The 21,327-nt window shown below is 57.7% G+C and overlaps 2 protein-coding genes across 4 annotated transcripts in view; one reads left to right on the forward strand and one right to left on the reverse strand.

Annotated features, from left to right (window-relative positions):
- The window catches only part of PLBD2 (phospholipase B domain containing 2), an 18,151-nt gene extending 5,211 nt beyond the window's left edge, over window positions 1-12,940 (forward strand). The window contains exons 2-12 of the mRNA XM_012663513.1: window positions 1,155-1,248; window positions 2,818-2,976; window positions 4,150-4,250; window positions 4,465-4,679; window positions 7,443-7,540; window positions 9,213-9,373; window positions 10,037-10,132; window positions 10,384-10,455; window positions 11,102-11,254; window positions 11,828-11,990; window positions 12,157-12,940. Coding sequence (XP_012518967.1) covers window positions 1,155-1,248; window positions 2,818-2,976; window positions 4,150-4,250; window positions 4,465-4,679; window positions 7,443-7,540; window positions 9,213-9,373; window positions 10,037-10,132; window positions 10,384-10,455; window positions 11,102-11,254; window positions 11,828-11,990; window positions 12,157-12,324 — 1,480 coding nt within the window. The 3' untranslated portion in view covers window positions 12,325-12,940. The remainder of the gene's footprint in view (window positions 1-1,154; window positions 1,249-2,817; window positions 2,977-4,149; window positions 4,251-4,464; window positions 4,680-7,442; window positions 7,541-9,212; window positions 9,374-10,036; window positions 10,133-10,383; window positions 10,456-11,101; window positions 11,255-11,827; window positions 11,991-12,156) is intronic.
- Window positions 12,941-15,517: 2,577 nt separating this feature from the next.
- SDS (serine dehydratase) overlaps window positions 15,518-21,327 on the reverse strand; it is an 8,417-nt gene continuing 2,607 nt past the window's right edge. For 2 of the 3 annotated variants that reach the window (XM_012663514.1, XM_012663516.1), the window contains exons 2-8: window positions 20,586-20,739; window positions 20,170-20,209; window positions 19,821-19,960; window positions 19,630-19,721; window positions 18,628-18,855; window positions 17,162-17,286; window positions 15,518-16,219 (exon numbers count right to left, since the gene is read on the reverse strand). In XM_012663514.1, the coding sequence (XP_012518968.1) occupies window positions 16,011-16,219; window positions 17,162-17,286; window positions 18,628-18,855; window positions 19,630-19,721; window positions 19,821-19,960; window positions 20,170-20,209; window positions 20,586-20,738 (987 nt within the window). In that variant the 5' untranslated portion in view covers window position 20,739 and the 3' untranslated portion in view covers window positions 15,518-16,010. Of the gene's footprint in view, window positions 16,220-17,161; window positions 17,287-18,627; window positions 18,856-19,629; window positions 19,722-19,820; window positions 19,961-20,169; window positions 20,210-20,585; window positions 21,322-21,327 lie in introns of those variants that run through there. The other variant, XM_012663515.1, reaches the window with a different exon arrangement.

The raw sequence follows: 21,327 nt of genomic DNA on the forward strand, positions 1-21,327 counted from the left end.
CTGTGAGCTAGGCTGATGCCACAGCACTCTAGCCTGAGCTACAGAGCGAGACTCTGTCTCAAGAAAAGAAAAAAAAAAAACATGATGGAATTTTTCAACTTTCATTGGCGAAGATGAAAAAGTTTGCTGGGAACCATTTTAAGTGAGGGAGGGGGCAAACAGGAGTTTGCTCATGGGAGAGAGGCAGTCTCGGACCCACCCCGTAGCAGACCTCCCAATCTACCTCCCAACAAGGGCTTCAGGTGACCAGGACATACATCAGAGTCTGACAAGTGCTGCTTCAGAGGAGTGGGAGCCAGCCTGCCCAAACTCGAATCCCGCCCCTGCCAGCTCTGTGACTCTTCAAGTGTATCAGCTAGTATCGGGCACCAGGGCTGTGTAACAAACAGCCCCAAACCCGGTGGCTTAAACCAATAACATTGAGCCTCCTCGCACCGTAGGGTGGCTGGGGCGGCTCTGCTTCACACTGCAGACCTGGTCTGCTCCACGTGGCTCTCAGGCTCTTGTGACCAGTGGGCTGGCCGGGCACGTAATTTGAGTGGCAATAACAGAGGCACAAAGGGCAGGTAGAAACACAAGAGGCCTCTCAAAGACTGCTCTTATAACGGGTACGCTCCCACTTCCCATCCGCCAAAGCATGAGACGTCCAAGCCAGATCAAGGCGCAGGGAAGGAAGGATGCTTGGCCGTTGGCGGAGGAGTTGCAAAGTCACCCAGCACAGGGTGTGCATTCCGGGGTGGGGTGGCGGTCTGCCACAGCAGGGACGTGACTCTGTGCTTTAATTTCCTCTTCTTCCTTACGATGGGGACAATAATAGCACCTACCTCATGGGACTGCAGGACTATCATGGGGTTCAATGAGTTCTCCGACATGAAGGTGACTAGAGCATCGCCCAGCACAGAGGAGGCCCCAGTCGATGTTAGCCGCCGTTCTTGTGGGTGAGAGAGTGCAGACGGGTGCAGCTTTTTGGGAGAGGCTATTTGTCAATATCCGTTAAAACTGAAAATACACAGGTCCTTTGACCCAGCAGTTCCTCTTTTAGGGATTTGGCCTGGCAAATGGCTCTTGACCACTGTGTCACCTGTGGAGACAGCTGTGTGTCCAGCTGGGGGCCCCTGCCACTGACTGAGTGTCCCCTCCTTCCCCCCACCCAGGTGGGCCTTTCTGGAGCTGGGCACGAGTGGCAGCTACAATGACAGCCTGCAGGCCTACGCAGCCGGCGTGGTGGAAGCCGCTGTGTCCCAGGAGGTAAGGGCCACGGTGGCGACCTGGGGCTCCCAGCCTGTCCCACTCCCAGGGTGTCCCCAGAGTGCTTTTGGGGTTTTTGGGGGGTTTTGAGGTATATGCAGAGTGGGTCTCCCCACCCATGCCCACAGCCCTCCATCTAGCTGGGGAGAAAAAAGCTGATATGCGTTCTTTAAAAAACGACACTAGGTTCTGCTTGATACCTAGAAAAATCACGTAACACATTCTAAGTTACGAAGCACAATAATAAAGTGAGCTCCCACACTAAAACCTAGAATGTTACCGATGCCACTGGACACCCCTGACCCCTGCTTCCTCTCCCTGCAGAAGCGCCCACCACCCTAAATGCGATAGCTGTCCTTCCCTTCCACTCATTCATTCATTATATCGACATACATAATTCACATGCAATAAAGTTCACCGCTTAAAATGTACAATTCACTGCTTTTTAGTGTATTCATAAGGTTGTGCAACCATCAGCACTGTCTAATTCCAAGACATTTTTGTCACCCCAGAAAGAAGCCCCGGGCCCACTGGCCAGTAACTGCCCACTCCCCCTCCCCCAACCCCCGGCACCTCCTAATCCACTTCCTGTCTCCACGGATTGGCCTGTTCTGGACATTAAGTGGAATCACACACCACGTGCCCTTTTGTGACTAGCTTTTTCCGCTTAGCATGTTTGCAGAATCCATCCACGTCGTGGCGTGTGTCAGTACCTCGTTCCTTTTTATTGCCGAGTAATATTCCATCGCGCGGACACACGTTCTGTTTGCCCTTCCTCGGCGGGTGGGCGTTTGAGCTGCGTCCACCCCGTCACTCTTGTTAAACCGGTTTTACTACACGTGATGAATCCCCGAACACTTTATTTTGCTTTACTTGATTTCGAGTTTTATAAAAGTGATAATTATGCATTTAAGAAGTCAGCATCAGAAGTGAGTGAGGCGGTGGGGTGACGGCCACCTCCCACGCCGTGAGGGACCCAGGGACGTACATGAGGTGCTCAGAGCAGCCCCAAGCGGGAGCACACACGATGCCCCCCGCGGGTGGCTGGGTAGCCAGCGTGAGACTCACGTGGAACGCAAGAGGGCAGCAGAAGCGGACGGGCAGCGTGGGTGACCCTGAGATGCGTGGTGGCAAGAGGGAAGACAGCCCCAGGGGGACACCCATTTATAGAACTCACACTGCTCCTTCTGACAGCCACTTGTGGTTCTGGATGGCCTCCCGGGACCCTGAGTCTGCAGGGATCATTGCTGTTTCGGTCACTGCTGTCCTCAGTGCTCAGAGCAGAGAATAATAGGTGCTCAAGAAACATTTGCTGGCTGACAGACCGGCTGAGTTCAGACTGGGGTCCCCAGCAACAGAGGAGGGGCAGCGTAGGGTATCTGGCTTTGCTGCTGACGCCGTTCGGAGGAGGGAGGCTTCGGAGGCGCGGGGGCCCTGATGGGGTGGAGCTGGAGTGGGAGGGGCCCGGCCGGGAGAGGACCCCCTCTGCTCTTGGGAGGCCTGGGCAGGGGGTCCCGGGGAAGAGGGCAGCAGCCGCCTGCCCCGCCCTGCCCACGTGCCCCCCCGCAGCTCATCTACATGCACTGGATGAACACAGTGGTCAACTACTGCGGCCCCTTCGAGTACGAGGTCGGCTACTGCGAGCGGCTCAAGAGCTTCCTGGAGGCCAACCTGGAGTGGGTGCGGGAGGAGATGGCGCTGAACGCGGACTCCGCCTACTGGCACCAGGTGGGCCCGGCTGCCACGCTCGGCGGGGGTTGGGCCACCACTGACGCGGCCAGACCCCCAGCTGGCCACGTGTCCTGTCTCCCGCGCTGCTGGTCAGCCCTGTGGCGTGTCCAGCTGCACAGCCACCCCGGTCCCCATTCTTATCCCCATCCCTCCTGGCTGACCGGCCACTCGGCCACCTGTCCAGTCTCCACGTGTCTGAACTTCTGTCTGTCCACGTGTGTTTTTAGAGGGGCTAAAAACACAGCCGAGTGCACTGTTGTGCTTGCACACGGGGAGGTCGCTCCACAGGTCGCCTCCGTGGCTGTGGGTGGAAGCAGTGCCAGCCGGGGGCTGGGGAGACTGAGGCCCCAGGGGGTGCGGGGGAAGCTCGTTCTCCGTTCCCTGGGTGAGCGGCTGATCCCACGGCTGATGGAGAGGCCTGGGGGAGGGGTGCCCGCCTTTGGGCTGCTGGCTGGTCCGCAGTGGGGAAGTCGGTTCTTTATGAATTCCCTGAAAAGCCTCGGGAGTTTGACTGCTAAGTGCAGGTGACAGGCCGGCCTGGGACGTGGCCATCGATCCCAAGTGGTGCGTCCACCTGGCTCGGGCCAGGTTTGCATCATTTCCTCCAGTAGGATTTGTCACTGTCCACCCACCTTCCTGCTCAGCCCCCGACCTGTCCTCTCACCCACTGCACACACGTCCACCCACCCACCCGTCCGTCTGCTCACCCTCCCTCCGTCTTACAGATATGCCCAGTGTGCGCCCAGCACAGGCCTTGTGAGGGACACGGTGCTGAAACCCCTGGGTACAGGATGTTGGGGCAAAGCAGTGACAGTGAGGAGAAGTCAGATACGTGAGGCAGGTGCCTGAGGCACCAGCACAGTCAGGAACTAAAGTCAGGCCAGGCTGGGAGGCTTCCTGGAGGAGGTGGCTTTGAACTAGGCTATTAAGTGGAAGCGAGTTGGGGTCAACGCAGGGTGAGGACATACAGTTAATTTATTGAAAGCAGGAGGGTACTCAGCACGGAGGGGTGGGTGGTGGTTGGGCGGGGTCAGGGTAGAGCCTGCAGGGTGCCCCTGGGCCTCTCCTGCTCTGTCTGAATGCCCCGGCCGGAGCTCCCCACCCCATTTCAGGAAGGTGTGAGCCTGGGGGAGAGTCCTCACCCTCCCTCTGCCCCGTCCCCTCCCCCAGGTGCGGCTGACCCTCCTGCAGCTGAAAGGCCTGGAGGACAGCTACGAAGGCCGTGTGACCTTCCCGACTGGGAATTTTACCATCAAGCCCTTGGGCTTCCTGTAAGTGCCTCCCGCAGAGTGGACAGGGTGGGGCAAAGGGCCACGCACCCCCTAGACAGACCCAGGTTCTAGTGCTAGCTTTGCCACTTCCTGCTTCCACGGCCTCGGACCAGTCAGCTAACCTCCTGAGCCTCAGCCTTCTCCTCTGTGAAATGGGTACGTAACGGCACCCACAGCAGGCGCGGTGACCCTCCGGTACCCTGGCCCTCCCCAGCCTGCTGCAGATCTCTGGGGACCTGGAAGACCTGGAGCCCGCCCTGAATAAGACCAAGACCAAAGCTTCCCTGGGCTCCGGCTCCTGCTCCGCCCTCATCAAGCTGCTGCCCGGCCAGAGCGACCTCCTCGTCGCCCACAACACCTGGAACAACTACCAGCACATGCTGCGTGTCATCAAGAAGTACTGGTTCCAGTTCCGGAAAGGCCCCCGGGGTAGGCGGATGTGGGGGTCACACAGGTGGGGGTGGGCCTGGGAGGTGGGGGCCTGCCTTCGCAGCCGCGCCCCCCACCACACACACAGGGGTCCCTCTAGGGCCATTCCAAGGGTTCAATTTGTTTTTTAAAATGTTTATTTCCTTTCAGGTTTTCATTTTACGAGGTGGATCAGTTAGCTATTGCTATATAACCAGTCACGCCAACCTCGAAAACGGCAAAAGCTTAAACCCACAAGCATTAATTTTTTGCTCCCGTGTCCATGGGTCGGTCAGTTGGGTGGTTTGACATTTAGGGCCAGGCCAGGCTGGGCTCACTGGCGCTTCCGTGGTGCGCTGGCAGGTCAGCTGGGGCGGCCGCCTGGCCCCGTGTGGCCTCATTGCCACGTCTGGGGGTTGACTGTCAGCTGGTCTTTCATCCCCAACAGGCAAGCCCAGGCTTGTCCCCGCGGCTTGTGGGCAGGCACGTGCGGGACTCTTGAGGCCCGGCTGAAAGGGGCACAGCATTCTGTCATTCGAAGCAAGTCGAGTGGCCAGGCCGATTCAAGAGGTGAGGGAACAGCCCCCACCATTTGAGGAGAGGAACCTCCAGGTCACATTGCAAAAGGCACGGGAAGAATTACAGCCATTTTTGCAACCCACCAACCGCACCAAGAACACACAAGGACATTCTTCTGTCCAGTGTGAAAACTTTGCCCCCCATGGAGCTGCACCCCGATTCCGGGCCGCAGCCTCTGCCCGAGGGGTGCCGCTGCCAGATGTTTGCAGTGCCTCCTTCTTGGCCAGACCCAAGCACTGGACGACGCCCGCAGGTGGCGAGGAGGTGTAGGAGCGCACACCCACGCACTGCTCCCGCAGCGCGCGTCGGCACGGCCGCTTTTGAGAGGAACCCAGCTGGAGTCCAATAAAATTCAAAATCTGTCACCCCACTGATGCAGCAGCTCTGATTCAGATCTGTCCCTAGAGAGACATTTCAGTTTCTGCACAAGGAACCACTGCCACAGTGGTTTGGCGACAACCTAACGTCCCTTCATTTAAATTTAAGTAAATTCAAAATCGACATTTATGCAGGAAAGTGCACACAGCGTACGTGTAAAACTTGAATTTTTTGCTCATCGAGCACTCCTACGTGTAGCACCCAGCTTGAGAAACGGAGCAGCCCCGGCCCCTGAAAGCACCTCTTGCATTCCAGGCACTGCCCACACGCCAGTGTAGGCACCTCCGTCCGATTTCTCACGGCAGAGATTAGGTTTGCTGTTTTTGAATGTTAGATGAATGGAGTCGTCATGGCCTGTGCTCATTGGTGTCTGGCTTCTTTCGTTCCACCTGTCTCTGAGATTAACCCGAATTATTGTGTGTAGCCGTAGCTCTGTCCTTCTGATTGCCGTATATCCATTAAGTTTGTATCACATCTTTTAAAAACTGCATAAGACATAAGGTATGTTACAGGACATTGGAAGATCCAGCAAAATGCACTCACAGTGAAAATCACTAGACTGCCCCGCAACCTGCGAGGGAAAATTTCTGCAAACATTTGGTTATGTTTTCTTCTAGGCTTTTAAGAACTGTACCTCAAGCCGGGCGCGGTGGCTCATGCCTGTAATCCTAGCACTCTGGGAGGCCGAGGTGGGCGGATTGTTTGAGCTCAAGAGTTCGAGACCAGCCTGAGCAAGAGTGAGACCCCGTCTCTACCAAAAATAGAAAGAAATTAATTGGACAGCTAAAAATATATTAAAAAAATTAGCCGGGCATGGTGGCACATGCCTGTAGTCCCAGCTACTTGGGAGGCTGAGGCAGTAGGATTGCTTGAGCCCAGGAGTTTGAGGTTGCTGTGAGCTAGGCTAACGCCACGGCACTCACTCTAGCCCGGGCAAAAAAGTGAGACTCTGTCTCAAAAAAAAAAAAAAAAAAGAACTGTACCTCAGTTTTTTCATTTGTTTTCATTTATTTTTATTACATGAGTAATACATAAATACATTGCTACAAATTCCAGCAGTACAGACGAAGAAGTACATCTCCCTTGGTGCTATTGCCATGTTGGTTTGGATCCATCTAGATTTTGGGGGATGCATTTGTTTAGTTTTAGAGATTGGATCTGACTGTGTTGCCCAGGCTGGTCTCAAACTCCTGGACTCAAGTGATCCTCCCACTTTAGCCTCCTGAGTAGCTGGGACTACAGGTGTGAGCCCCTATACCTGGCCTTGGATGCACTTATATGTATATATATGTACCTTTTAAAAATTAATAGACTTTATTTTTAAGAAAAGTTTTAGGTTTATAGATACATTGAATAGATAGCACGGAGGATTCTCATTTATCTGTTTAATTATGTATTTATTCATTTCCTTATTTATCCATTCATTCATTCACTTATTTATTTATTTAACTATGTATCTATTTATATATTCATTTATTTATGTATCTATTCATTGATTCATTTATCTATCCATCTATCTGTTTGTTTATTTATTTAGAAACCAGGTCTTGATATGTTGCCCAGGCCGGTTTTGAACTCCTGGCCTCAAGCAATCCTCCCACCTTGGCCTCCCAAAGTGTGCCAGCTTTTACGTTTACACGCGTACACACATGCACACACTTATGTGTCAAAATGACCTCATTTGCTAAGTGACAGAAGGCATGGAGTGGGGGCTTCCTCTGAGGCAGGCCTGCTTCCCGCCTTGAGGCCCAAGTCTTGGGCGGGGGCGCGGGGGCCCTGCGTGCGCCTGTCTGACCAGTGCCCTCTGGGCTCACTGCCCCCCAACAGAGGACGACCCCCTGGTTCCCGGCAACAAGGTGGTCTTCTCTTCCTACCCCGGCACCATCTTCTCCTGCGATGACTTCTACATCCTGGGCAGCGGGCTGGTGAGTCCCCTCTCGTGTCTCCTCTGTCCCTGGGGGTGTTGCTTCCCCAGCAGCTCGGGCCAGCGGGGTTTATTTAAGCAGCTGGTGGGGACTGGGCTGCAGCTGGGGGCACAGTGGAGGACCAGGTGGACGCAGCCCCCGCCTGCCAGGCCCAGCCCTGCCCTGGGACTCGGACCACCACGAGGGCTTGTTGAAATGCAGACTGCCGGGTCCCACGTGGGAGAACCGACAGCTGGCCTGGGACTCTGCATCCTGTCCTGGTCTGGGGACTTTGGGGGTATCCTTGACCTCGGTGGCTTCATTTTGTCTTTATGTATTCAGGATAAACCTCCCTCCTCTCTCCCCTGCATTCCCGCTTGCTTTCCCCAGAACCCGCTGACCTGGCCAGGTTCTCTGAATAGAGCTTGTTTACAATGTGGTGTTTTTATCGTTTTTCCTGGCTGGGGTCCAGACTCATTTAGAAATCTGTTCCTGGCATCCCCAGCGAACCCCACGATCGCCAGGGCAACACTGCAGGGGAGAAAAAACATCACTTTAAAAAACACCCTCAGTGCAGAGGAGGCCAGCTCCCTGTGGGTCTGGGACGGGAGGGACTCTCTGGTCTGTCCTATTTCTTTGCTCTTCTCTCCTTTCTTTTTCTTATAGGGTCTCACTCTGTTGCCCAGGCCAGAGTGCAGTGGCATCATCATAGCTTACTGTAACCTCAAACTCCTGGGCTCAAATGATCCTCTTGCCTCAGCCTCTCAAGTAGCTGGGACTATAGGCATGCACCACCATGCCCAGCTAATTTTTAATTTTTTTGGTAGAGATGGGATCTTGCTGTGTTGCCCAGGCTGGTCTCAAAGGTCCTGAAGTGATCCTCCCACCTAGGCCTCCCAAAGTGCTGGGATTATAAGCGTGAGCCACCACACCTGGCCTGGCCACTTTTTTCTAAGTGTGGAACGAGACATGAGAGGGCCAGGCAGTGGGTGGGGAGTGAGGCAGCTGGAGGGGCCAGTGCACATCCGTAGAAAGGCATGTTAGCGTTTCCGGAGGCACAGAGATTCAAAGTATTGGATAATTTCGTATCTAGAACCCTCATATTCCTAATATGCACTAGAGAAAACCAAGTTCAACAAAATTGCTTTGGCTGTTGACATGAGTTTTGTTTTTGACAAATAAGGCTTTGTTTAGAAAGTATGCGTAAGACAGACAAGGGGTGCAGGAGGAAATGGGGGGAAGGCATTGTAGGCAGCGGAGGGCATCTTACCTGCTCCAAGACTGGAGGGGCCTCCTCCTTCCGTCGCTGGGCCTCCAAGGCCGCTGGCCACGGGATCTGCCAGACTAAGAGCCTCAAGCCACCCAACTTGCCCTGAAGATTTGCAGGGAAGGGCTGGGAATGGGATGCGTCTTTCTGGGGAAACCTGACCAACCTGGTGAGGGTGTGGCTTCCTGGGATTCCCACTCAAGGCTGCCCCAGGGGCTGTTCCCCAGGGCAGAGCCGGGTGGGTGCCTGACCCTGAATTCCTCTCAGTGCTTCTCCAAGGAACCGGTGAGGAACGTGTACCTTAACTGGGATATGAGTTTTAAAAAAAACTGTTCAGTACCCAACTTACGAGCAGTGACCGATACAGCACTGCCACTTGGTGGCAGCGTGCCCAGGTTGTGCAGCACCCCCTTGGCTCTCCCGCAGGTCACTCTGGAGACCACCATTGGCAACAAGAACCCGCTGCTGTGGAAGTACGTGCAGCCCAGGGAGTGTGTGCTGGAGTGGGTGCGCAACGTGGTAGCCAACCGCCTGGCCCTGGACGGGGACTCCTGGACAGACGTCTTCAAGAGGTTCAACAGTGGCACGTGAGTGAGCTCCTGGCCCCGTGGCCTCCCCACCCCAAGTGACAGACCCACCTTCCCTTAACACTCAGGCCTTCGGGGACCCAGCGTGGCACCTGGGCCACACACCCGACACCCTCTGCAGAGCCCTCTCACGGATCGTCACTGCAGTTGCAAGAATCCTAGGGTCTCCTCCCTCACCGTATACACGGGGACGCTGTATATACACTGTATTTACTGTATACGTAAATCTTTCCAATGCGAGAGAAAAGATTGGTGCCTCCCGGGCAGGCTCCCCAGCCCAGGAAGGGGCCCTTGGAGGTGGGACAGGAAGAGAACTTGGAACAAGAGGGCTCTGGGCAGAGCGGGGTGGGCTGTTGGGGACAGCTATGGGGGCGGCAGCACCTGTGAGCCAGAAATATTTGGGTCGTTCAGGGTCTTGGGATGTCTGTCAAAGGAACTCACCTTTGTTCTGATAAGCACTAGGGAGCCACAGAATACTCTGGAACAGCCAAGCAGCATGATGAGAGAGGGGTTTGCAGACACCTGGTCAGGCTGCAGTGTCAGGGTGGCTGGACGCCCCCAGGCCCATTGCCCCTGGTTCCTGGCTGCGTGGGGCCCTGGGGGCAGGGGGTACCAGGGCAGTGGCTCCAGGCTCTGTTCAGCCCCCGTCCTTGGGCACGGCAGGTACAACAACCAGTGGATGATTGTGGACTACAAGGCGTTTGTCCCCGGCGGGCCCAGCCCGGGGAGCAAGGTGCTCACCGTCCTGGAGCAGATCCCGTGAGTGCCTGGGAAAGGGGCAGGGTGCTCCGGGCAGAGGGAGCGGCCTGGGCACAGGCCTGGCAGCACGCGGGAAGGGGAGAGTCTAAGGCAAGTGGGGGAGGGAGAGAGGGCCGTCCCTCATTGGGGCTGCAGGCTCCAGACATAATCCATCCCCCAGGCAATGGGGAGCCATCAGGGGTTCTTGAGCAGGGCAGTGCTCATGGGAGCCCCTTTTCTGACCGCCTCTGCCCCATCTTTGCCGGTCCCAGGGGCATGGTGATGGTGGCGGACAAGACCTCGGAGCTCTACCAGAAGACCTACTGGGCCAGCTACAACATACCGTACGTGCCCCCTCCCTCTCCCCGTTGGCCTCACCCCTTGCTCAGCTCTGTGTGTGGGCGAAGGCTCCTTCCCGGCCGATATTTTCAAACCCACAGAGCACAGAAACCCCACCCTACCCCTTCTCTGGCCAGGAGAGCGCTGATAGTTTGGGGGTGTAGTTGTGTGGCTTAGGTCAGCACCTATGTGACCTCCCAGTGCTGGCACCCACAGCAGGGTGGCACGGGATGGCCACACCCAGGGACCGACCAGAGTCTCCAACCGGATCCGGAGCTGCAGAGCCGTCACCTGCTTTACCTGGTTGTCTGGTTTGAGCCTTAGACTGCTATACGCCGTCGCTGTGTTTCCTGTTCCCACTTCACAGACGATGAAACCGAGGCCAGAGAGCGGGCCTAACTTTCCCAGGGTTCCCTGCTGGTGAATGGTGAAGCCAGGGTTTGAACCCATGTCTGTGGGACCCCAGAGCCCAAGCTCAGCCACCCTACCAAGCCACCGCCGGCACAAACGAAAGTCGTTATTACCGCTGTCCCGACTGTCTTGGTTGTTAGTGATAACGTTCTGGCGTGACCACCCCTCCAGCTCCCCAGCCACAGCGACAGCCTGCCGAGGCTGGTGTGGGTCGTGAGTGACAGTCCTTGTCCCCAGCAGGTCCTTTGAGACTGTGTTCAACGCCAGTGGACTGCAGGACCTGGTGGCCAAGTACGGGGACTGGTTTTCTTATGACGGGAGCCCCCGGGCCCAGATCTTCCGGCGGAACCAGTCGCTGGTGCAAGACATAGACTCCATGATCCGGCTGATGAGGTGGGTGCTGGCTGGGCGGCGGGTGGGGGACAGTGAGGCCGAGTCACGTTCTTCCTGTGCACGTCCTTGCACCAGCCTGTTCAGGCCTCACGGCCAGCCCCGGGGGCCGGCAGGGTGGTCAGATGTTTACCGGCCAGCGCGGCAGCCGCCGGCCTCACGTTCCAGGGAGGGCGCTGAACATGTGTGCTGGGCGCCGTGCTTGGTGCCGGGAGCGACAGGCACAAAGCCTGTTCCCTGCTGTCCCGGGGAGCGCCCCGTCTCTCGGGAGGTGGAGGCCCGCGGAAAGCGCACACCCACGCAGATGCGTCTGCAGCCGTCAGACACCCAGGAGATGTGCCACGTGGGTGCTTCGCCTGGCTTGGGTGGGGGGCATGGAGGGCTTCCCTGAGGAAGGGGCCTGAGCAGAGAGCCGAGTGATGAGGGGGCTTGGGCCCCAGGCCGAGGGGCCAGCGTAAGCGCCGGCCTGGCGGCAGGAGGGGCTGGGCAAGTTGCAGGCTGGTGGCTGCGGCGAGGGTTGGCCTTGTCCTCAGCCTCCCCTTCCTGGCGTGACTGGTGTTCCTCCCTCTCCCCCAGGTACAACGACTTCCTCCACGACCCCCTGTCACTGTGCCGTGCCTGCGACCCCCAGCCCAACGGGGAGAACGCCGTCTCCGCCCGCTCCGACCTCAACCTGGCCAACGGCTCCTACCCCTTCCCAGCCCTGCGCCAGCGCTCCCACGGGGGCATCGACATGAAGGTGCTACCCCCACCCTAGGGAGGCCCGGGCAGAGCAGGACTGTGGTTGGGGTCAAGGTCAAGGAGACAGTGTGGTTTGGGACCAGGTTCAGAAGTGGGCTCTGGGGTGAAGGCAAACGTGGGGACCAGGGCCCTGGCTCAGCCACCTGCTCTGCCCTGGCCCCCAGGTGACCAGCGTGTCGCTGGCCAAGGCCCTGAGCCTCCTGGCGGTCAGCGGCCCCACGTGGGACCAGGTGCCCCCGTTCCAGTGGAGCAGCTCGCCCTTCAGCGGCCTGCTGCACATGGGCCAGCCCGACCTCTGGAAGTTCTCGCCCGTCCGGGTCTGGTGGGAATGAGGCCCTGCCGCCCCCGCAGGGCCCCACCTGCTGCCAGCCCGACCTCTGCCCCTCCCCCGAGAGGGGGGCTTGGCCCCTGCTGCGCACTGAGCTGGGACAGGGTCTGCCTCTGGGTCATCTCCCCCAGGGCGGCTTCCAGCTGGCTCTCCCCGTCCCCCGAGTGCCCCCTCTGCCTCCCTGCATCTCTCTCTGTCTCTCTGTCTCCTGCCCCTCCACCCCACCTCTGGGGCCCCATCCTCATCCTCCCAAGGGCTTGGGAGGGGTCCTGGCACCAGGCTCTGGGGCCCCCACGGGTAGGAGGGACCACTGCAGCGTCCCCCCTTCCGGCCTGGTTCCTGCTGGGGCGCTGGCGCTGGTGAGGTTTCAGCCCCGGCCCTGGGCATCGTCTCTGGTCGGCGTCACTCCTCCCAGCCCCCGGCGCAGCCCCTGTGCTCCCCTGGGAAGCAGCCCCTCGTCTCCCTTTCTGGGCAGCTTCCTCGAGGACAGAAACTTGAAAACAAACCAAAACCAAAGTTTCTGGCCACGTGTGGCTGGAGGGTCCTGAGTGTCCTTCTCTCTCCAGCAGGCAGGTCTGTCAGCCCAGCACTCCCGCCTCGCGCCCCCGCCCCGCCCGGCCTGCCCCGAGCTCGGCTCCCCCCGCCCCCGCTGGAGGAAACAAAGCGCAGGCTGTGCCGCCATTAAATGAGACAGGCCGTGGCCCCTGTGCTGTGCTTCTTGGGGCAGCGGGGAAGGCGGGGTGGGCGCCTTTTCTCCTCTCAGGTTTGGGTTTGCAGCGTTTACTGTGCATCGTCCTGTCCAGCTTCTGTCCGTCCGTCTTCCATCCACCCATCCGTCCACTCATCCAGCATCCATCCATCCGTCCGTCTGCATACCTCCAATCATCCACCCATCCATGCGTATCCATCTGTCCACTCATTTTCCATCCATCCATCCGTCCGTCTACCCGTCCAGATGTTCCGGGTCCTCTTCTAGGGCCCTGTTAACCACCAAGACCCCCCTAGATCGTGCTGTGAGGTACAGACCCACACGGACCCCTCCCTGTTCTGTCACGCAGACTCTCCCAGTGCTGTGTCCTTGGGGTGAGGAAAGCATCCGGCCCTGAGGTCAGAGACCTGGGTTCGAATCCTGTCTCCACATCTTGTTAACTATGGACTCAATCTGTCCGAGCCTTGGTAACCTGACCTGTAAAATAGGGTCACGATGTGAGCAGCATTTCCCTGGGGGTGTGATGCAGCCCACATGGACCCCCCACACTCAACATTCATTCATTAGCAAATGCTTATTGAGACTTAGTTCATGCCGGATGCTGTTACGAGGTCCTGGGGTCGCTCATGACAAATGCTGCAGAGACTCCCTGCTGTCTGGAGTTTGAGCCGGGGAGACAGCAGACACGATTAATAAACGTGCCGCGCGCGCCATGCGGGCAAGCGCTGTGGAGAACAGGAAGCGCAGACGGCGGCCGGGGCTGGGTTTGCTGTCCCTCCTCGCTGTATCGCCCCAGTCCCTGCCATCTGGGAATCGGCAGCTTCCGGTTCGGAAACTGACTTTCTGCCGGTGCGTTTCCCGGCTCCCCAGAGAGCGTTTTCCTGCCCGAGCCTGCTCATCGTGGGGACAGCCCTGTTAGGTGGGAGGGCTGGGGTCCTCGTGTGTGTTTCATAGATGGGGAAGCAGGCGTGGGAGGGAAGGGACATGCCCCACAGTCCCAAGTCCCGGGATTGGGGCCCAGCCCTCCTTCCGCATCTCCTTGTGACGGTGCGGGCGGAACAGGGATCACACCTACTGTGTGCCTGTCACCGAATCTCCACAGCCGTTCCTGAGGTTGGGGCTTCTGTGAGACCCATTTGGCAGATGAGCGAGCAGAGGCTCAGGGTGATGGGGGAGCTCGCCTCGGGCCACTCTAGCTATTCCCTAGAACGATTCTGCCCCCTCTTGCAGCTTCCTGGGAGGCGGGATTGGTCATGACCCCAGGCTGGCTCTGAACAGAGTGTGGGGGTTCGTGCCACTGGTCTCCCGCTGGGACTTCTGCTGACTCGGCAAAGGCAAGACCCACTTTACAGAGGCAGCTGCACTCGGCCCCTGAGTGCTGGGAGTTTCCCACAATCCTCAGCTTCAGGATGGCGGCTGCAGGCGCATCTGTGGGTCTGCCCTACCCTGAGGGCCAAGGCTCTGGCCAGCTGGTCAGCCCTGGACTGCAGTGCTCTGGCCTCCTCTAGCAGACAGAAATGACTCCCTCGCCCCTTCTGGGGCTTTCATGCCTGGCTCAGGCGGGACAGTGGAAGCCAGAGGCGATCCTGTTCCAAGCAGGTTTTCCTGAACTGAACTATTTCAGCCCCACGCTACCCCCAGCAAGCATTCTGGGGCCAAGGCGCTGCCTTGACTTCCCGTCTCTGCAGCCCTCCCGCACGTCCGTGCCCCAGGTGTCTAAACTGCGCGTGCCGCCTCTCCTGAGTGGAAACCAGTAGGTCGGCCTGGCTCCGGGGTGGCTTTGGGATCAGTTTTCCACTCTGTCCCCGAAACCTTGCAGCCCTGGTTTTGACTGGGGCTGGGGATCTGCCAGCCCGAGCAGATCAGCGTGGTTCTTAAACTTCACTTGGAACTTGAGGTCCCCCCAAAAGTGCCCTAGAGGCTGCTCTAGGTGGTGAGGGGACAATCCTGAGTGTGGCTGGTGTGTGTGTGGGGTCCCTCCGGACCCAAGTGTCAGCCTCGGCAAGTCCTCTTTGATCTCGAAGATGGGGGCTTCTGCCTAAGCTTTTGTTGGAAGAGAAGGTTCGTGTTTCAAGAGGGTTTGCAAGACATTGACCTCAAGTCCACCCCCGCCTTCCCTGTCCCCGAGATGGGTGTCCAGCGTCACGTTTGCACACCCCTCTGCTCCCAGCGGGTCTGGGATGAAATCTGACTCACCCGGAAGGACTTCGCGTCAGAGTGGGGTCGCCTCACCTGCCTCTGCAGCTGGATGTGCTTCCGCGCAGGCAACTTTTGTCCCACCCGAGTCCCTCTTGTTCAGCCACCCGCTCCCTGTGCCGTGGGGATGTCCCCTCCCGGCACAGCATGCAAGCCCGGCTGGAGTCGGGGCCCTGGCCTCGCCGTGGGGGGGCGAGTGGGGTCCGCTCCCAGTTGAGGGCTGGGGCTAGAGCAGGCTTGGGCGGGGTGCAAGGAGGGGAGGGCAGAAGGAAGAACTCAGAGGAGAAGGATCTTTTTTCATAAATACATAATTTTTTTTTTTCAGTGAAAAAGTTTGCACCTTAGAAAAATGAGTCAGGGTGGAGGTTGGGCTTCCTGGGAGGAAGGACGGGACGGTTCCTCGACCCCAGACCGAGGCCCTGTCCGCTTTCTCAGGGGGGAAGCCTGGGGCGGGGTCACTGCTTCCAGGAGACCCCTCCTGCTGTGATTCAGGTCCCTGCCACCCACCCAGCTCTGGGGACCTGGCTCACTTGTGGGCGGTTGTCTCCCTAGCAGAGTGGCCAAGGACGTGCACAGAGCAGTCACAGATACCGAGGACCCAACTCAGCCTCACTGGCACCGACCTGCTGGCCCCTGTGCACGGTGGGCTCGTGATGGGAAGCTAACCCGCCAGCCCGGGCCGCAGGCTCACCACCAAACAAGAATATTTACAGCAAGGCGCTGGATAAAGCTCCAGAACCTGCAGGGTCTCCTGGCTCAGGAGGGGACACGTGGGTGAGGCGTCCTCACTTGGGCAGTCCGTTCTTCATGCCCAGCTGTTCCTTGAGGGCCCGCAGCTGGGCCAGGCTGATGTTGCTGCCCCCGCAGACGATGACCACCAGGGACGGCAGTGGAACTCGGAGCTTCCCCTCCCCTTGCAGCTTCTGGACCACGCGGCTGTAGACGGCAGCCAGGGCCGCCCCGCAGGCGGGCTCCACCAGGATCTTCTCCTCATCTGCCGGGGAGGGCATGGTGAAGGTCGGGGCCTGGTCGCCTGGGTGCGAGGGGACTGGCAGGCCACTGGTGGGACTTGGGAGTGCCCTGGCCACAGACTCAGGGCCTGGGGTTCATCATGAGCCCTAATACTGATACGATGATCGGAATTGCCTGCGCACTGTGTTGAGAAGGATTCTGAGGTATCATCTGAGCAAGAGTGGGATGGTTGATTAACCAAGTTAGCTAAGTTAGCTGTGGATACAGCAGAATAAGTGGCAGAATAAATGCTACCTGTTTTCTTTTAGAGACAGGGTCTCACTCTGTCACCCGGGCTGGGGTGCAGTGATGCATTCACAGCTCGCTATAACCTCAAACTCCTGGGCTTAAGCAATTCTCCTGTCTCAGCCTCCCAAGTAGCTGGGAATACAGGAATGTGCCACTGTGCCTGGCTAATTTTTAAAAAATTTTTTTTGTAGAGATGTGGTCTAGCTATGGTGCTCAGGCTGGTCTCAAACTCCCAGCCTCAAGTGATCCTCTCGCCTCAGGCTCCCAAAGTGCTGGGATTATAGGCGTGAGCCACTGTGCCAGGACTTTTTTCTTTTTCCTGCCATGCCTGTCCTCTAGGCTGAACCCAGAAAGAGTCCAGCCTAGTTACAGACCCACCTCTGAGTCCAACTCTGAGTCCCATGCTTTTCTTTTTCACCCTGGCTACCAGGAAGCTCAGAGTCAACATTTTAAATACTCAGTTATTGTCCCCTGCTGTCATAGTTATCAGCCTCACTTCTTCATTTGTGGCTTTTGGTTTTCTATTTTTACATTGTATTATATTACCTTCCATTAATGGGATGTTCTAGGCAGGGATGGGAGACACAAGTGGGAAGAAAATTTGGGGTGAATGGGATCCCTTGGCACACCCAGTGGATAGCCAGCAGGCTGGGTCTTGAGAGGCCGTGGCACATACCCACAAACTTCTCAATGGCAGCCACAGCCTCCTGGTCCGAGATAACTTCAGAGAAAATGGGGTGTTCCTGGAACAGCTTCAGGGCCTGGGCTCCCACGGTCTTCACGCCCAGGGCCTTGGCAACACTAGGAGAGGTGGGGACAGAGAAAGAAATGAGGATGAAGGAAACAGAGCCAGGGGACACCAACAGTGAGGACTTCTTGAGAAAGTGTTGGGTGCCAAGCACTTCACAAGCGTTAGTTAACGATCGCAACAGTTTTTGCTGTTACCAATCGCTTCCATTTTATAGAAGGGGAAACAGAGGCAGAGAGTGTACGGTCACTTGCCCAAGGTCATGTAGCTAGGGAGTGGTGGCGCTGGCACTGGCGCTGGTGCCCGACGTGGGATGCCCTCCCCAGCCTCCCCGAGGGACCACCAGTCCTGTTCCCGGCTCAGCTCCCCTCTCGCCTCCCCTCCTCGCCCATAAGCGTCTCGATGGCCTGGGCCCCTCAGTCCTTGGACAGCACGTGGCTCACGGCAGGCACTCAACCGGGACTTCTTCAGTCCCTACAGTGTGGGAGCGGAGGCCAACACAGCAGCTCCGGGCTCAGGAATCCAGAAGTTCTTACCTGGATTCAGTCTTCTCCTGTCTATGGCAGAGCCTATTGTCTGCCCCAGCATCCCTTCTAGCTACCCACATGCACGCCTGTATAAAGACATTTGCCAGCCTCACTTGCAGCTAGGTGTGGCCACGTGACTAAGTTCTGGCCAATGAGAGGTAAGTGGAAGCGTGTCTGTCTGTCTTTAAAGGTTGAGGCATAGCCTTCTGCCCTCGCTTTCTCCTTCCTGTGAGATGGAATATAGTTGCAATCGTTGGCACTCAAGCAGCTGTTTTGGACCATAAGGCTGCATGCTAAGGACGGTGGGGCAACAAACTCAAGGGCCCTGGGACCCTGACTTCATGGAATTTTCCCTGGACCATCCACCTCTCTATATTTTTTATGTATGAGAGAAATAAAGTTCAATCCTGTTTAAGCCACTGTTATTTTGGGCTTCTATGTAGTGTGGCCAAAACCTAATCCTAATTAAACACCATCTGTCAAAGGTTTGGGGCTGTGATACGAACTCCTTGGGAGCAGGAGCTGTGTTTATTCACCACTCTCTCCCCAGGGTCTGCCAGTGTCTTGTACATATTAGGGGCTCAGTAAATAGTTGGCAAGTTAATGGGGTGTGTAAAACCCTAACACAGAGAAACTCAATAAATGATTAACATTAGACTTCTCATGTGAGGAAGCGTGATATAGTACAGAGTCACACAGATTGGGTTCAAGTCCCTGCTGTACCAGTCTCTGGCTGTGTGACTCTGGGCAAGAGACCAAAGCCTCAGTTTCCTCACCTGTAAAATGGGCTGACATCAGGATCTACCTTGAAGCCAATGTGTCCCCCATGCTTGCTGGACACCCGACGGAGGCACTCCAGCTGCTCACCTGGTAATCTTGGGCAGGGAGACGAGCTTGCCCGCAGCAGTGGCGGCGTGGAAGCTGTGGGCGCCAATGGTCTCCATGGCAATGACGGGCACGTCCCCCCAGCCCACCTCCTGCAGCCCCTGGACCACTCCACACAGCAGACCGCCGCCACCCACTGACAGCACGATGGCCCCCGGCTTTGCACTCAGGGACTCCTTCAGCTCCTTCACGATGGAAGTGTGGCCTTCCCTGGAGGGCGGGGGAGAGGGTGGCAGGTCAGGGCTGGGCTTCCTGGAGATGCCAGGCAGGGGCCCTGGGACACACCAGCTCAGGTTTGCACTTGGCCTCATCCCAGGCAGCTGATGGGCCCTGGGGTAGTCCCCTCCCCGGGTTCCACCTTGACTTCCAGCTGCCAGCATCTGTGTCTACCTGAAGGCTTTCTCTGGCCACTGGAGCTGCCCACAAATGGGGCAACTGGCAGTGCCAGGAGCTGGCACCCCCGGGAGCAGCCCTCGACTGACGACCGTGGGGTTGTGTAAACATCCCCGCTCCTCTCGCGGGAGGGAAAGCTCTGCAGTGCGCCTTCTGCGCTGGCTCCCAGGGTCCCCAGGGAATTAAGCTCCATCTGCTCGCAGCAGTCACCTGCCCACGAAAGCTCCCTTGATCAGTCCCCTTCCTGCCCCATCTCACTTACCCACTCCCCGCTGACCCTCCACACAAATAAACCGCTGCCACTAAGAGCTCTGTCTCAGCGTCTGCATCTGGGGAGCGCACGTGGCCACTTGTGCGCCTGCGCGCTCGGGCGTTTGCTCTTGGACGTGTTGCGTGTGCAGAGCCATGGAGCACAGGCATTTGATACACGTGTGTGTGTGCCTGCCGTGGTGTCTCTGTGTGTGTGCATGTGTGCACACTTCTACGTGATGGAGTGCGCCCCAGTGGGAGGGTCCGTGCACGCCTGTGCAGCTGCTGTACATATGACGGCCCCAGTGCCACCCACACCAGGTGAGCCCGCACTCCACGTACCAGATGAGGGGGTCATCAAACGGGGAGACGTAGACCCAGCCTGGGTTGTTCTTCGCCAGAGCCTTGGCCAGCTCGAAGGCCTCGTCCAACGTCTGCAAGGCCACAGGGGGTGCGGGAGGGGTGAGGCTCTGGGGAGACCCTGTCCAGCCACACCGTGCCCTCTGCGGCCCCTGCCCTGGCTCAGCACTCACCTCACCCACCACCTTGACTGTGGCACCTTCGTTCTGGAGCCGCTCGATGGTGAGGGCGGGCGTGGTGCTGGGCACGACGATGGTGGCGGGGACGCCCAATTTCCTGGCGGCGTATGCAGCCGCCATGCCGGCGTTGCCTGCTGCCAGGGGTGGGGGTGGGGAGTGCGTCAGAGCAGGAGGGTCTGGGAGCCACTTGGGGCTCTGGACTCTCCCCCCACCCCGGGTGACCACTGGCCTCCCTGTAGAATCCCAAACTGGGGACTGCTGCAAATGTTTGCGATGGCTCATCGCAGGGAAACCCTGGCCTGGACACGCAGCAGAGGGCGGGAGGGGGACGCAGGGCACTTACCCGAGGAGCAGACAAAGTGTTCACAGCCCTGCTCAGCCCACTGCAGAGACAAGAGGGCAGGAGTCAGGCCCACCGCCCAGCCTTCGCCTGGCTTCCTCCTCCCACCTGGAACACCTTCCAGTGGTTCCGATTGCCACTGACCTCTTCTCCCCTCACTCGGAATTTGCTCTCTCCTCATCTCTCTAAAGAGACCGGCTCAGCGAAGGGTGAAGGAAGGAGGTGACAGATGGCTCTGGGATCGGTCCATAGGGACCCTCCTGGCCCCTTAACCAGAGGAGGCCCTAATGGTGGGCGCTCAGTGGCCTAGCCTGGGACTCCTGTCATTTCACACAGCACAGGCCCTGCCCTGTCAAGGAAGGAGGACCTGTCACCGCCCCACCCCACCCCGAAAAGATGACGCAGACCCCATCCTATACCATTTTGCAGAAGTGCCCGATGCCCCGGATCTTGAAGGAGCCAGAGGGCTGGGCATTGTCCATCTTGAGGTAGACGCTGGTGCCGGCCACTTTGGACAGGGCCATGCTTTCGCGGATGGGCGTCTTCACGTGCAGGGGCTGTCCCGACGTCATGCTGGGAGAAAGGAAGGAAACCCGGAGGGTCGGGAGAGCTGGCCCTGGTGCCAGCAGCTGCCATCCCGTGAGCAGTGCAACCCCTTCCTTCACCACCCAACCAACGTCCTGGAGACCTGGGTTCAAATCTCCAGTGGGCCACCTACTCACCACGTGACATCAGACAGGTAATCACCCCACAGCCTCAGCTCTCTCAGCTGAAAAATTGGGATAAGGGTTGGCCCCGCCACTCCCGCAACCCCTACAAACTTAAATAACTTTCGGACCTTGCAGCTTTCGAAAATCAGGAGGTGGAGATGGATTTGCATGTTCTGATTCAGAATGAACTATTAATACAAGATGGTTACGTGGATATAGCAAAGGCAGGACATCAGGAATAGTCTATTTATGCAAAAAAGAAAGCAGGGACGTACACACATGTAAATCCACATGCTTCCACGTGCACAGAGCATCTCAGGAAACATAAGACACTTTCAGGCCGTGGCCTCTAGGGAGAGCTGCACCCCTTTTGTGCTGTTTGAATGTTTTACCTTGTGCCTATGTTACTTATTTGAATACATACTCTTTAAAAAACTAACCTTGGTGTAAT

The sequence above is a fragment of the Propithecus coquereli genome, unplaced genomic scaffold, assembly GCF_000956105.1.
Source record: "Propithecus coquereli isolate 6110/MARCELLA unplaced genomic scaffold, Pcoq_1.0 Scaffold81, whole genome shotgun sequence".
NCBI classification, from domain to species: Eukaryota; Metazoa; Chordata; class Mammalia; order Primates; family Indriidae; genus Propithecus; species Propithecus coquereli.